Below are 14,192 nucleotides of genomic sequence, written 5' to 3'. Positions count from 1 at the left end.
CACGTGTCCATGGACATGCCCGAAACATTCCATCATATACAAAGGGCAACCACCTCCATCGCCCCTACCATTTTCCCCCAAATCCCCTCGCTGCCGCATCGTCTTCCTCTCCCCCACCGGCGTCGTCTCTCTCTCTTGCACTGCCTCCACTGCACCGTCTCGCTCTCCCCTACCGCGTCCTCTTCCTCACCTTCATCGCCTCCATCTGTCAGATGGCCGACGCTCGTGGTGATGCAGGCGCACCGGCCGAAGATGTGGTGGAGCTGCAGGGTCAGGCCGCGATGACCGCGGATGTCGGCGGCGTCCACGGCGATGCGGGGAAACTCGCAATCGCTGCGGATGTGGCGTGCTCGGCCTCATCGCTGCAGAAGGTGACGGCGTCGAGTGGCGCAGTCCATCCCGATTCCCCCATTGTGCCACCTACCATGGAGGAGCAGGTATTTGCACTAGCTTAGCTTGTAGAGTTAGTTCGATTGTGATTCATACAGTAGTTCAGATGGTTAGAGTAGTTGGTTTGACGGATGGGTCGGGGTTTTTTGTATGGGTTGGGGGGTGGGGTGTTTTTGGACTAGGGTTTGTTGGATAAATTCATTGCAAAAATGCTAGCTAGAGGTTGTGAACTATGATTTTAGGTGCTGCAATGATTGGGGTTTTTATTTTTGTTTTTAGATTTGGATAAATTCGTTGAAAAAATGCTAGATGTTGTGAACAAATTGGGGTTTTTAATGCTATGATGCTTATTAGATTTGTTTTTAGTGCTCACAGATTGGGTTTTTTAATGCTACTCGAGTTATTTGATTCAAGTTATATTAGCTCTGTTGTTCACAATATGTCCACAATATGTAGGTATATTAGCTCTGTTGTTCAATGTGTGTGCATGACAATGGAAAATGCAAATAGGATCATAGTATATTAACCCTATGATCAACGTGTCATCTATGCATATCTAAATTTTCAATTGGCTTATGTATTTACTAGTGATGGATGTAATTGTATATTCAGGAGGATGATGGTAGGGGGAAGAGGAGGAAGATAGACTATACTTTCGACGACCCGTACGATGCAGCGTATGGTGACGACGAAGAGTATGAGGTAAGCCTACTTGAAATTTAGATTGTTCATTTAGTTCGTTTGACATGGTGTATTCCCATGAATCTATAATGTACTAATGTAATTCATTCGTGTGTGCAGTATGTCTCTGGTGAAGATGTGGATGTGGACCGCGGCAACTTCGCCTCCTTCAAAGAGAAGGAAGAGGAGAAGATCAGGATCAAGGTCATGGATTACTACTACAAGAGCAAGACCAAAACTTGGCACTGCCCCTACTGCACCACCAAGCCAAAGCCAAAGTTTGGCCGCTTCATTCACCTTCTAGCTCATGCAGAAGATGTGGCCATACACGGCGAGTACTACAAGATCACGCTAGCCAAAGTCATGTCTCCCCTTCCCTGATGTTATGATTTTATGATGTGTTTTAAGTACTTTAGGTTGTTTGCTGAACTATGTGGGTGAACTATGTTTCTGAACAGGATGTGGGTTACCTTTTGGTGGTTGGATGAATTTTATATGCATGTGGCTATCTATGTTGGGTATTTTTGTGTTTTTAAATTTATCTGCTATGATTTGTTTCAATGTTTTGAAAGTTCAGGTGCTACAATGATCACACATATGCTGCAATCCATCATTTTATCAAGGGTTCCCTTTTATCAAATATTCCAAAAATAGAGCAAAAAACAACATTTTAATGAAGATGTATTATCAACTATCTATGTTTGTGTAGGAGATCATGTGTGCAAAATTTGAGGTGATTTAGAGGAGGTCAAAGAAATTTGAATTTGAGAAATGTGCTCCAAATAAGCTCCCAGGCTAGGGTAAACAACCCATTTGTAATCAAGTTTTTTTTGGACCTACTCTAAATGAGAAAAATGTTTTTTATTAACACCTATTGAATTAATCTTCTTTTTTTTGAAATCTTGTAGGTGATAGCTCATATGTATGAAGGTTTTCTCATGAAAATGACCATAGGACAAGTTTATGATTTTTGGTTGGTAACATGTCACATAAGACAACATTAATATAAAAAATATAGGCCAATTTTTGAAATATGAAAATGGAAAACTAACTTCAGATCCTTCTTATTCACTTTAAATAAAGGTTTAGTGTTTTTTATTTTGCTTAATTTTTCAAAAATAGAAGGTAACACCACCTCCTCTCCTTGAACTCTATGAAATCATGTAGGTGATAGCTCATATGTGTGAAGGTTTTCTCATGAAAATGACCATAGACCAAGTTTAGTATTTTTTGTTGGTAACATGTCACATAAGACAACATTGTGCGCAGGTTTTATATTTTTTTTGATTTTTTTTAAATTAATGGTGCTCATTTGACCTCGATCGTGCCAGCTCGTTAGTGTGTCTTATAAAATGATGAACGGCGAAGGTTTCATACTTTTTCGATTTTTAAAAAATTAGTTATGCTCAGTCAAAGCCTTTGAAACCCCGTTGAATAGCTCAAAACCCCTCTAAACCACGCAGGGTTTCACCTAACCCTAGCTCCCAACGTCAGTCGTCCGATCATACCCTCGCGCCAAGCGACAGCCCTCAGATCTGGCCTTGTAGAAGGAACTAGGTGGGCTGGCTATGTGCACGCTCCGCGCCATTGGATCACAAGGACGGCTCTGCATCGTTGGATAGTGGGGCGATCCGCAGGAGGCAAACCTATTCGTTGTGCTCGGCTGCTCGCCCACCACTGACTCCATGAAATAAACTGTTATTGGGCCCAAAAGGAAACCAAACTCTGGTTGGGCCGTCGAATTGCGTCGTTTTTTTGCATTGTTTGTTCTATTTTTTCTGAACGTGTTGGCTATGTATTTTTGCATCGTTTGACATCAATTGACATTGCCTAGCAAATGACCAATTTTTAAGGTCCAAATTTATTTTTATCATGCAAAATGGCCACAAACTATTCAAAAATTGTCTCTTTTTGTTCATATAATATATATGACCACGGATTCCCACATGTGCAATTAGCTTCTTTTTCTTCTTCTTTTTCAAACCACCATTTACGACACATGTACACTCCTGTGACGCCCCGAGACCGTTGCGCCAGGTGTCTTCCAGTTATTCATTGTCTTTGCCATGTCATTCGCTTGCATGTTGCATCTTGTCATGTCATCATGTGCATTGCATCTTCATGTTTTCAAACTTGCATCCGTCCGGGTCTCCCCGTTCTTTCCGTTGTCCGTTCTGAGCCCAGACACACTTGCACGCGCCCGCGGCATGTCCGAAATAGTATTTTATAAGTGGCCGGAAAATGTTCTCGGAATGGGTTGAAAGTCGGCATGCGGTGTTGTTATAGTGTAGATAGGCCGCCTGCCAAGTTTCATCGCATTCGGAGTCCGTTTGATAGCCCAACCGATAACTATAGCGACAATATAGTCGGTCAAATCGTCAGACGTTTTCAGTCTCCGAAAACTGTTGCCGGGCTTTCCCTCTCTATCCTGTCTAGACCGTCTACACAGCCCACTACCTACCGCCAGGTCCAACCTAACCTCTCTCGTCAGCCCGCGGCCCTCCTCGCGCGTGCGTCCGATAGTTATCCCGAACCCGACTCAGACTTTCGCTACCGTTGTGTCCGGATCATCCCCAAACATCTACAAAACATCTCCATTTTGTTATTTGGACACCCTAACTATTTATTCTCAACCATATGATTTTAATCGGATGATCCAAATACCCCTCCTTCCCTATATAAAACCCCCTAGTCCTAACCTAGTATAACCCTAAAATCTAGGACTTTTGTCCCTCACCCCGTCGCCGCCGCATCTTCCTCGGGATCCCTCCCGGACCAACCAGCAGCCTCCTCCACACGATCCACCAACCTCCTCGTTCTGCGAATCGAACCAACCAGTGTGCTCCACCAATCACCCAATCCACCATCCAACCATCTCCCTCGTTTTGTGCCGCCGCCCAACCACAGCCAGTCCCGCTCCTCCTCAGTTTCCCTCGCCCGCAGCCACCTCCTCCTTGGGATTTTCCCCGATCCATCCATCATCTCCACCAAATCGCAGAGACCAACCAGCCCCTCTCGATCCTGTAGGAGCCCGAGCTCCTCCCATTTGCTCCTTCCTCTATGGCGCCATCGCCGCCGGCGCGAACCGTGCCCCGTCTTCTCCGTCGACCAGGACCGGCCTCGTCCCGCTCCTCTCCTTCCTCTCTGGTTCTTCTTCCTCTCTCTTACCCCTATGTCTCTTTGTTTGAGCAGGATCCCCACGACGCCGCCATGGTTGCCTGCCTGAGCTTCGTTGGCCTCTAGCCCCTGCCACCGCGGATCCGGCGAGACCCTTCTCGAAAACCGCGCAAGTCCCTTCCGCTGGAGCCCCGCAGTTTTGCGCCGTCGCCTCCTCTGCATCGAGCGGGGGGACAAAGAGCAGTGCCTCCCCTGGCCGATGCCATGGATGGCCGTCGCCCGGCTGCTCTGAGGCCAAGTCCCGCTCGATTCTTCTGCTTCGCCACTGCTCCTCGTCGGCCTTCCCTGCACGCCCACCGCCGCAAGTTCCATGCGCCCGCTCGCAGTGCCATCGCAGCCTCGCGCCGCCACAGGCTCCCTGCTGCGCCTCTGCTTCTGCAGTCGAGCAGGAGGAAGACGCCCCTGCCTCGAGCCACTCAAGCGCATCAGCCGCGCGTTAACCGGTCGCACCTCGTGGCCCAGCCCTAGCCACTCCCACACCGCACCAGGCCCAGTTGCGCGCCCCTACAGGCCTCCCCTCTCCAAAGTTCTGGGCCATGGCCCATGGTGAGGACGCGCCCAGCCCCTCCCCCGTTCCTATTGGGCCAACAAGATTTGGCCCAAACGCATGTTTTTTTCCTGGACGTTTTAGCTAATTTTTCCAGAGAGTGCAGTTTTACAGTTTAGCCCCTAAACTTCATGCATTTAATAACTTCACAACCGTGCATCGGATTAAAACAAACTTTATATGTAAAATGTCTAGAATTTTGTCTAGTTTAATAATATCTAACTTTCAGGCATGTTTGAAATGTTTAAAATATTGTTTGTGTTTATTTTCCATATTTCCATGCTAAAATGATTTATTTAATAACTAAATAACCGTAGCTCGGTTTTAAATAAAATTTATATGTAAATGGGGTAGAAAAATGCCTAGTTTAACATGGTGGCATTACTTTGCATGTTTAACAACTCTAAAATTATGTTTAGGGCAGAATAGTACCAAACCTAATATATGCACATGAGGAGTTTCCGGACTTGTTGTTTGTTGTTCCAGCCTCATTTAAACTTGCCTAGATAGGTAGTTTTTATTTGCTTCACCTCTTTCCATGTTAATCAACATTTAATATTGTTGGGTACATAAACGAGATTCGAGCTAAATAACTTGAATGTGGTGTTCCGTCAATATGCAGCTCGTTGCATATTGAGCTCCACTTAATTTGTAGTATTGTTTGTGCAGTTTGCCATGCCATGCCTCTTTAAACTGGACATGCATCATACTTGGTTGTGCATCATGCCATGCTTATGTGATGGTTGTTTACCATGTTGTTTGCTTCTTTCCGGTGTTGCTTCTTCGGGTTAGTTCCGATAACGTCGCGTTTGTGAGGATCCGTTCGACTACGTCCATTTGTCTTCTTCATGGACTTGTTCTTCTTCCTTGCGGGATCTCAGGCAAGATGACCATACCCTCGAAATCACTTCTATCTTTGCTTGCTAGTTGCTCGATCTATTGCTATGCCGCGATACCTACCACTTGCTATATCATGCCTCCCATATTGCCATGTCAAGCCTCTAACCCACCTTTCGTAGCAAACCGTTGTTTGGCTATGTTATCGCTTTGCTCAGCCCCTCTTATAGTGTTGCTAGTTGCAGGTGATGATGGAGTTTGTTCCTTGTTGGAACATGATTATTGTTGGGATATCAATATTATATCTTGTTTATTTTAATGCATCTATATACTTGGTAAAGAGTGGAAGGCTCGACCTTATGCCTAGTGTTTTGTTCCACTCTTGCCGCCTTAGTTTCCGTCATACCAGTGTTATGTTCCTTGATTTTGTGTTCCTTATGTGGTTGGGTTATAATGGGAACCCATTGACAGTTCGCCTTGAATAAAACTCCTCCAGCAAGGCCCAACCTTGGTTTTACCATTTGTCACCTAAACCTTTTTCCCTTGGGTTCTGCAGACTCAAGGTTCATCTTTATTTAAACCCTCGGCCAGTGCTCCTCTGAGTGTTGGTCCAAACTAGAGTCCTTTGCAGCACCCCCTCAGGGAAACTCGAGGTTTGGTTTTAGTTGTATGGAGCACTCATCCGGTGTGCCCTGAGAACGAGATATGTGCAGCTCCTATCGGGATTTGTCGGCACATCGGGCAGCTTTGCTGGTCTTGTTTTAGCATTGTCGAAATGTCTTGTAACCGAGATTCCGAGTCTGATCAGGTCGTCCTGGGAGAAGGAATATCCTTTGTTGACCGTGACAGCTTGTGATGGGCTAAGTTGGGACATCCCTGCAGGGTTTTGAACTTTCGAAAGCCGTGCCCGCGGTTATGGGCAGATGGGAATTTGTTAATATCCGGTTGTAGAAAACTTGAAACTTTACTTAATTAAAACGCATCAACCGTGTGTGTAGCCATGATGGTCTCTTTCCGGCGGAGTCCGGGAAGTGAACACGGTTTTGGAGTTATGTTTGAACGTAAGTAGTTTCAGGATCACTTCTTGATCACTTCTAGTTCACGACCGTGCTTTGCTTCTCTTCTTGCTCTCATTTGCGTAAGTTAGCCACCATATATGCTAGTGCTTGCTGCAGCTCCACCTCACTACCTTTTCCTACCCATAAGCTTAAATAGTCTTGATCTCGCGGGTGTGAGATTGCTGAGTCCCCATGGCTCACAGTTTACTTCCAAAACCAGTTGCAGGTGCCGTTGATACCAGTGCAGATGACGCAGCCGAGCTCAAGGAGGAGCTCGATGAAGATCGTGTTTATTGTGTTGTTTCGTTTCTAGTAGATCAGTAGAGGAGCCCAGTTGGGGCGATCGGGGATCTATGCATTAGGGTTGTCTTTCTTTATTTTGGTTCCGTAGTCGGACCTTGATTGTATCTGGATGATGTAATGCTATATTTATCTATTGCGTGAAGTGGCGATTGTAAGCCAACTCTTTATCCCTTTCTTATTCAGTACATGGGATGTGTAAAGATTACCCTTCTTGCAACACGCCTACTATGCGGTTATGCCACTAAGTCGTTCTCCGACAAGTGGGAGATATAGCCGCATCGTGGGTGTTACAAGTTGGTAATCAGAGCCTTCCTTGACTTAGGAGCCCCCCCTGCTTGATCGAATCGCTGACGTTGTTGAGTCTAGAAGAAAATGTTTTGAGTCTTAGGATTATATATATCGGAGAGTAGGATTCTTTTTACTCCTCGGTCCCTTCATCGCTCTAGTGAGGCCTCCTGACGTAGAAGTTTTGACTCTTCTCTCCTCAAATTTCACGAAAAAATTATTTAGGATCACGCGGGTATCTTGGAATCGTTCCGATGGTTTTGTGACGAGAACATTGTTCTTGGTGCCTCCTGACATTTAGGGGTTGTGGCAATGTCCCGGGGAGTTGAGCTCCGAGGTGTTGTCGTCACAATTTTATCATTGCAGTTCTGGAATACCTGAGTTCGCCGACACCGAAAATCTCTTTTATGCAGTTGTTGGTGAGATAACCTCGACGCCACCCAGTACTGGGGCGGGAGTTCGGGAGTATTGCCATGACTCATATAACGGATGCTTTTCGAAGGTTGAGGTAAATGATTTCCGAAGGTTTCTTGGTTATGTGTTTAAGGATGGATATAGCAGGATGTAGGATTTGCTAGTTTTGGGTGAGATATTATGCTTTCCCTGTATCCCCAACACCTGATTGCATAACCAGAAAGTTTCGGGAGTTTATAAGTGGGAATTCAAGTAGCTCCTAGGATATCTTTCTGACAGATGCATGATATGAGATTGGGGTTCGACGTCTAGTGGTCCGCCTATCCACGGTTGGTTTTACAGTGGTCTCGTTGTGTCTTAAAGAGTCCTTGGCTATGCTGACTCGGGGACGCTTCATATGTCATGTGCACTGCCTTGTACATGATGGTGCTGTACGATCGAGCCCGTGTGGGCCCCACCACGAAAACTTCGGACGAAATCTCTATCATATGTTTGTTCCGCCTTATTTTGCAAGCCAATCCTTGTTTTTTTGTTGTGGTATTCGAGTTGCTTCAATGTCAAGTGTCGGTTCCATACCTTTCCTAAGCGGTGTTCTCATACTCCTATGTGAATACTAATCCTTCTTGATCGTCGAGTTTGCCATCTCAATTTCATCTGAACCGGTGTTTCTCTCTTCAAGTGGATTCGGTCATTTCAACATTCGCGAGATCAATTCTCAGTTCTTTGCAACGGTGTTTGCTTCATCTGTCAAAAATTGCCTTTGTTTTCCCGCCCTCCCACCCTTTTTCTTCAAGGATTCAGATTTCTTAATCATGTATCCTTTTATTTGTGAGAGTCTCTCCATTCTTTTCCGTCAATGTTCTTATCCGGTGCTTCTCGGGAAGATACTAACGGAGCCTCAAGGTTATCATTATTCATTATTTTCCTTCTCTGGTGGATTCAATTCAAGTTTTCGGTGTTGATCATTCCTTTCCTTGTTTCAAATGTTTTGTCATGCCGGTGCACCTCATAATCATTCCTCGCTTGCTATTCTTTTGTTCCGGTGTCCTGAAGATATCTTAGAAGATTCAAGTTCCCATTCTCAATTCGCTCAAATTCTTTCGAGGTTGTAATCTCATTCAAGTCATTTAATTCAACCGGCGCAATCTATCTTCAAACCATTTCAACGGTGTTTCTTTTGAGTGGGCCCTAACCCACCGGTCTTTTTCCAGGATCTTACCTAACTCTTCTAATTTTACTGAAGCTATTCTCAAATTATTCAAAGTTTGACATAAGAATGAGTTATCATCAGTCAAATGCCTTCTCCAAGATCTGTCAAATTCTTATCACCATTGGCTCAACCTTTCTAATCATCATCCCGGAGTATCTCAACAATTCGTGGTGTTGTTTCTCGTCGTCATTCTCGGATTTTGAAGACCGAAGAAGAGTATTCCCTTAAATCTTGTTCTGTTCTATCAAAGATTCATGGTTCTAGCTTAATACCATCCTCTCATAATTGTTTTCCATTATGAGAATTCTGTTCACCGATCCGGAGCAATTCAGGAGTCTTTTCAGTTTGATTCTTTGGAGCCCATCATCTCAAAATTATTTATTCTCAATGTGTAGCTATCGTTCTCCAAATCTTACCGATGCTTCATTTAAATATCCTCTAATCAGCTTGGGATCTCTTCGTTCACTTGTATCTAAATTCTCTCAAGTATCTTCGTTCATTTTCTAATTCTTCCTGGTGTTTCTTTATCTTTTCTTCGTTCATTTTCAATTCTTACGGTTATTCGTTTAAGAGTTCTCTTCATTCATTATCATATCAATTCATTCGTTCTTTCCAAGCCTACCGGTGGATCGTTCAAGACCTTATTCAAGTCTGCACTATACCTCTCATCAATCCTTTTCAACGAGAATAAGTAGTATGCCAAATCCGTTTCTTGTCATCAAATTAAATTGATGAAGGATACGCATAACATAATTCTTATTCTTCTTTCATCCAAGTGATCAATTCCTTCCTTCAGAGTTTGTTCATGATGAATAAATTCTCGTTTTCATTTGTTCATTTTTATTATCTGGAGTTCCAAGTTTTCTCGGTTACATCGTCGTGAAGCTCCATCTAAATCTTCGCAAGGCTTCACCTGGTGTTTTCAACTTCTCTTTCTTTCTATCATCCTTGTTTACCGGAGTTCTTCATGGAGGCTCTACATGGTAGTTCATCACAGATTCTTTGCATTCCTCTATTGTTCTTCAAGATTTCTCTTGAAGTTATGATCCGCCAAGCTATACTTCAAGTATTCTTCATCTTGCATTCTGAAGTACAATTCTTTCTATCTTATCTTTTGAGGTGGGGTTATGTCATTTTTGATAATTTCCCTTCGTGTTTCATGATTCACAAGTTTTCAAGAGTGACATATCTAAATCCATCATTTTCTCTTCGCTCAAGACATCTTTTCAACCAATCAACCTCTTCATTGGAGTTATCTTGGGTTATATTTCACCTAAATCTTTCCCTAAGGATTTTGTTTTTATGGTGTTTATAAATGACCCAAGTTCTTCATTTATCCTCCCGGTGAAATTTGTTTCTCGTCTCCTTGTTGATATCAATCCAATCTATTGTCTCCATAGTGGCAGAATTTTGCCTCAATTTTGAGAAGTTTTCCATAAGCCCACTACAAGATTATTCATTTCGTTGTTGGTTTTCCAATAACTCGCTCATAATTTTCTTGGAAGGGTGCTTTTCCAAGCTCATTTGTGGCAGAGGTTTTCATTTTCTTCTCTATTCTTTCCTTGCCAACGATTCAACTTCTATTCTTTCGTTCCAGAGGCATAGTGATGTTGCTCTCTTCACTCATCATCTCAGATTGTGAGGACCATGTTCTTTTCGTGCTTATACATTCAACCGGAGTGTCGTGCCCTCTTTTCAAGTGCTTCCCATTTTGTCAAGTTGTACCTCCCTTCTGAACCGTAGTGCTGTCTAAGATCTTTCTTACCCCTTGTTCCATTCTTTCAATAGTTCCGGAGGCAGTGCGTTGTTGATTTCATCAAGCATACTCTCATCTTGTATAGTTCATATTCAATTCCTTTCATTTACAGTCGGAGTGCTGTCCAATTTATATCATTCTTATTCCTTCTCCATCTTGTTTTAACTGGAGTGTTGTGTCTATCATTCCTCTTCTAACCGGAGTCTCATCCAAGTGCTTTCGTTTTGCCAAGTTTATATTCTTTACCTTCCATTTTCAACCGGAGTGTTGTCGTAATTGATCTTTATCATCCCTTGTACATCCCGTTTCAACCGAGGTGCTTGCATCTACTTCTTGTCCATTGTAACCTTTTCTTATGTCTTTCAACCCATAAGGTTCTTGTAATATTCATTGTTCCTCTTTTCAAAATGGAGTGTTTTAAACTTTGTTCATCTTTGTTGTATTCTTTCTTTCAATTCATTCAACCTCGCAAGGTCCTTTGGTTTCACTCGTTTGTCAAAGAAGCAACCTAGTTTTACCTCTTCTGTTCCTCTTCCGTTTCCCTCCGGTGGCATCCTAGATGTCGGGATGAGATCCTCTCGTAGTGGTGGAGTGTTGTGATGCCCCGAGACCGTTGCGCCAGGTGTCTTCCAGTTATTCGCTGTCTTTGCCATGTCATTCGCTTGCGTGTTGCATCTTGTCATGTCATCATGTGCATTGCATCTTCATGTTTTCAAACTTGCATCCGTCTGGGTCTCCCTGTTCTTTCCGTTGTCCGTTCTGAGCCCAGACACACTTGCACGCGCCCGCGGCATGTCCGAAATAGTATTTTATAAGTGGCCGGAAAATGTTCTCGGAATGGGTTGAAAGTCTGCATGCGGCGTTGCTATAATGTAGATAGGTCGCCTGCCAAGTTCCATCGCATTCGGAATTCGTTTGATAGCCCAACGGATAACTATAGCGACAATATAGTCGGTCAAATCGTCGGACGTTTTCGTTCTCTGAGATCTGTTGCCGGGCTTTCCCTCTTTGTCCTCTCTAGACCGTCTACACAGCCCACTACCTACCGCCGGGTCCAACCTAACCTCTCTCGTTAGCCCGCGGCCCTCCTTGCGCGCGCGTCCGATAGTTGTCCCGAACCCGACTCGGACTGTCGCTACCGTTGTGTCCGGATCATCCCCAAACATCTACAAAACATCTTCGTTTTGTTATTTGGACACCCTAGCTATTTATTCTCAACCGTATGATTTTAATTGGATGATCCAAATACCCCTCCTTCCCTATATAAAACCCCCTAGTCCTAACCTAGTCTAACCCTAAAATCTAGGACTTTTGTCCCTCACCCCGCCGCCGCCGCATCTTCCTCGGGATCCCTCCCGGACCAACCAGCAGCCTCCTCCCAACGATCCACCAACCTCCTCCTTCTATGAATCGAAACCAGTGCGCTCCACCAATCATCCAATCCACCATCCAACCATCTCCCTCGTTTTGCGCCGCCGCCCAACCACAGCCAATCCCGCTCCTCGTCAGTTTCCCTCGCCCGCAGCCACCTCCTCCTTGGGATTTCCCCCGATCCATCCATCGTCTCCACCAAATCGCAGAGACCAACCAGCCCCTCTCGATCCTGTAGGAGCCCAAGCTCCTCCCGTTTGCTCCTTCCTCCATGGCACCGTCTCCGCCGGCGCGCCCAGCCACCTGAACCGCGCCCCGTCTTCTCCGTCGACCAGGACCGACCTCGTCCCGATCCTCTCCTTCCTCTCTGGTTCTTCTTCCTCTCTCTCACCCCTCTATCTCTTTGTTTGAGCTGGATCCCCACGACGCCGCCATGGTTGGCTGCCCGACCTTCGCTGGCCTCTAGCCCCTGCCGCCGCGGATCCGGCGAGACCCTCCTCGAAAACCGCACAAGTCCCTTCCGCCGGAGCCCCGCAGTCCCACACCGTCGCCTCCTCTACATCGAGCGGGAGGAGGAAGATCAGTGCCTCCCCTGCCCGATGCCATGGATGGCCATCGCCCCGCAGCTCCGAGGCCAAGTCCCGCTCGATTCTTCTGCTTCGCCACTGCTCCTCGTCGGCCTTCCCTGCACGCCCGACGCCGCAAGTTCTGTGCGCCCGCTCGTAGCGCCATCGCAGCCTCGCGCCGCTGTGGGCTCCCTGCCGCGCCACTGCTTCTGCAGTCGAGCAGGAGGAAGACGCCCCTGCCTCGAGCCATTCTAGCGCATCAGCCGCGCGTTGACCGGTCGCACCTCGTGGCCCAGCCCCAACCACTCCCGCACCGCATCAGGCCCAGCTGCGCGCCCCTACAGGCCTCCCCTCTCCACAGTTCTTGGCCATGGCCCATGGTGAGGACGCGCCCAGCCCCTCCCCTATTCCTATTGGGCCAGCAAGATTTGGCTCAAACGCATGTATTTTTTTCCTGGACATTTTAGCTAATTTTTCCAGAGAGTGCAATTTTACAGTTTAGCCCCTAAACTTCATGCATTTAATAACTTCACAACCGTGCATCGGATTAAAACAAACTCCTCCAGCAAGGCTCAACCTTGGTTTTACCATTTGCCACCTAAGCCTTTTTCCCTTGGGTTCTGCAGACTCAAGGGTCATCTTTATTTAAACCCCTGGGCCAGTGCTCCTCTGAGTGTTGGTCCAAACTAGAGTCCTTTGCAACGCCCCCTCGGGGAAACTCGAGGTTTGGTTTTAGTTGTACGGATCGCTCATCTGGTGTGCCCTGAGAACGAGATATATGCAGCTCCTATCAGGATTTGTCGGCACATCGGGCGGCTTTGCTGGTCTTGTTTTACCATTGTCGAAGTGTCTTGTAACCGGGATTCCGAGTCTGATCGGGTCGTCCTGGGAGAAGGAATATCCTTCGTTGACCATGAGAGCTTGTGATGGGCTAAGTTGGGACACCCCTACACGGTTTTGAACTTTCGAAAGCCGTGCCCGCGGTTATGGGCAGATGGGAATTTGTTAATATCCAGTTGTAGAAAACTTGAAACTTAACTTAATTAAAACGCATCAACCATGTGTGTAGCCGTGATGGTCTCTTTCCGGCGGAGTCCGGGAAGTGAACACGGTTTTGGAGTTATGTTTGAACGTAAGTAGTTTCAGGATCACTTCTTGATCAGTTCTAGTTCACGTCCGTGCTTTGCTTCTCTTCTCGCTCTCATTTGCGTAAGTTAGCCACCTATATGCTAGTGCTTGATGCAGCTCCACCTCACTACCTTTTCCTACCCATAAGCTTAAATAGTCTTGATCTCGCGGGTGTGAGATTGTTGAGTCCTCGTGGCTCACAATTTACTTCCAAAACCAGTTGCAGGTGCCATTGATACCAGTGCAGATGACGCAGCCAAGCTCAAGGAGGAGCTCGATTAAGATCGTGTTCGTTGTGTTGTTTCGTTTCTTTAGTCGATCAGTAGAGGAGCCTAGCTGGGGCGATCGGGGATCTATGCATTAGGGTTGTCTTTCTTTATTTTGGTTCCGTAGTCAGACCTTGATTGTATATGGATGATGTAATGCTATATTTATGTATTGTGTGAATTGGCGATTGTAAGCCAACTCT

General features: G+C 45.7%; 1 protein-coding gene and 1 long non-coding RNA gene across 2 annotated transcripts; both read left to right on the top strand.

The window, feature by feature from the left end:
• Positions 1-212: 212 nt before the first annotated feature.
• LOC147971051 (uncharacterized) lies at positions 213-1,452 on the top strand. The gene is made up of 3 exons (XM_087523801.1): positions 213-437; positions 1,003-1,092; positions 1,192-1,452. The coding sequence occupies exons 1-3, from the start codon at positions 213-215 to the stop codon at positions 1,450-1,452; spliced, it is 576 nt and encodes a 191-aa protein (XP_087379927.1).
• Positions 1,453-3,886: 2,434 nt separating this feature from the next.
• LOC147971050 (uncharacterized) lies at positions 3,887-13,935 on the top strand. The gene is made up of 3 exons (XR_015604473.1): positions 3,887-4,794; positions 5,588-5,676; positions 6,911-13,935. It is a non-coding gene; the product is annotated as an uncharacterized LOC147971050 (long non-coding RNA).
• The last annotated feature ends 257 nt before the right edge of the window (positions 13,936-14,192 follow it).

This window comes from Triticum urartu, chromosome 5A (assembly GCF_056163025.1).
Source record: "Triticum urartu cultivar PI428250 chromosome 5A, HENAU_Tu73, whole genome shotgun sequence".
NCBI lineage: Eukaryota > Viridiplantae > Streptophyta > Magnoliopsida > Poales > Poaceae > Triticum > Triticum urartu.
The sequence above is the reverse complement of the archived record's forward strand: the minus strand, read 5'-3'. Positions and strand labels throughout refer to the sequence as shown.

What these genes read in the sequence shown, in the direction of transcription:
- LOC147971051 (XM_087523801.1), top strand. Translation starts at nt 213, where the DNA reads ATGGCCGACGCTCGTGGTGATGCAGGCGCACCGGCCGAAGATGTGGTG. An exon ending in CACCTACCATGGAGGAGCAG is followed by an intron (nt 438 to 1,002) that starts GTATTTGCACTA and finishes TTGTATATTCAG; the next exon opens with GAGGATGATGGTAGGGGGAA. An exon ending in GTGACGACGAAGAGTATGAG is followed by an intron (nt 1,093 to 1,191) that starts GTAAGCCTACTT and finishes TCGTGTGTGCAG; the next exon opens with TATGTCTCTGGTGAAGATGT.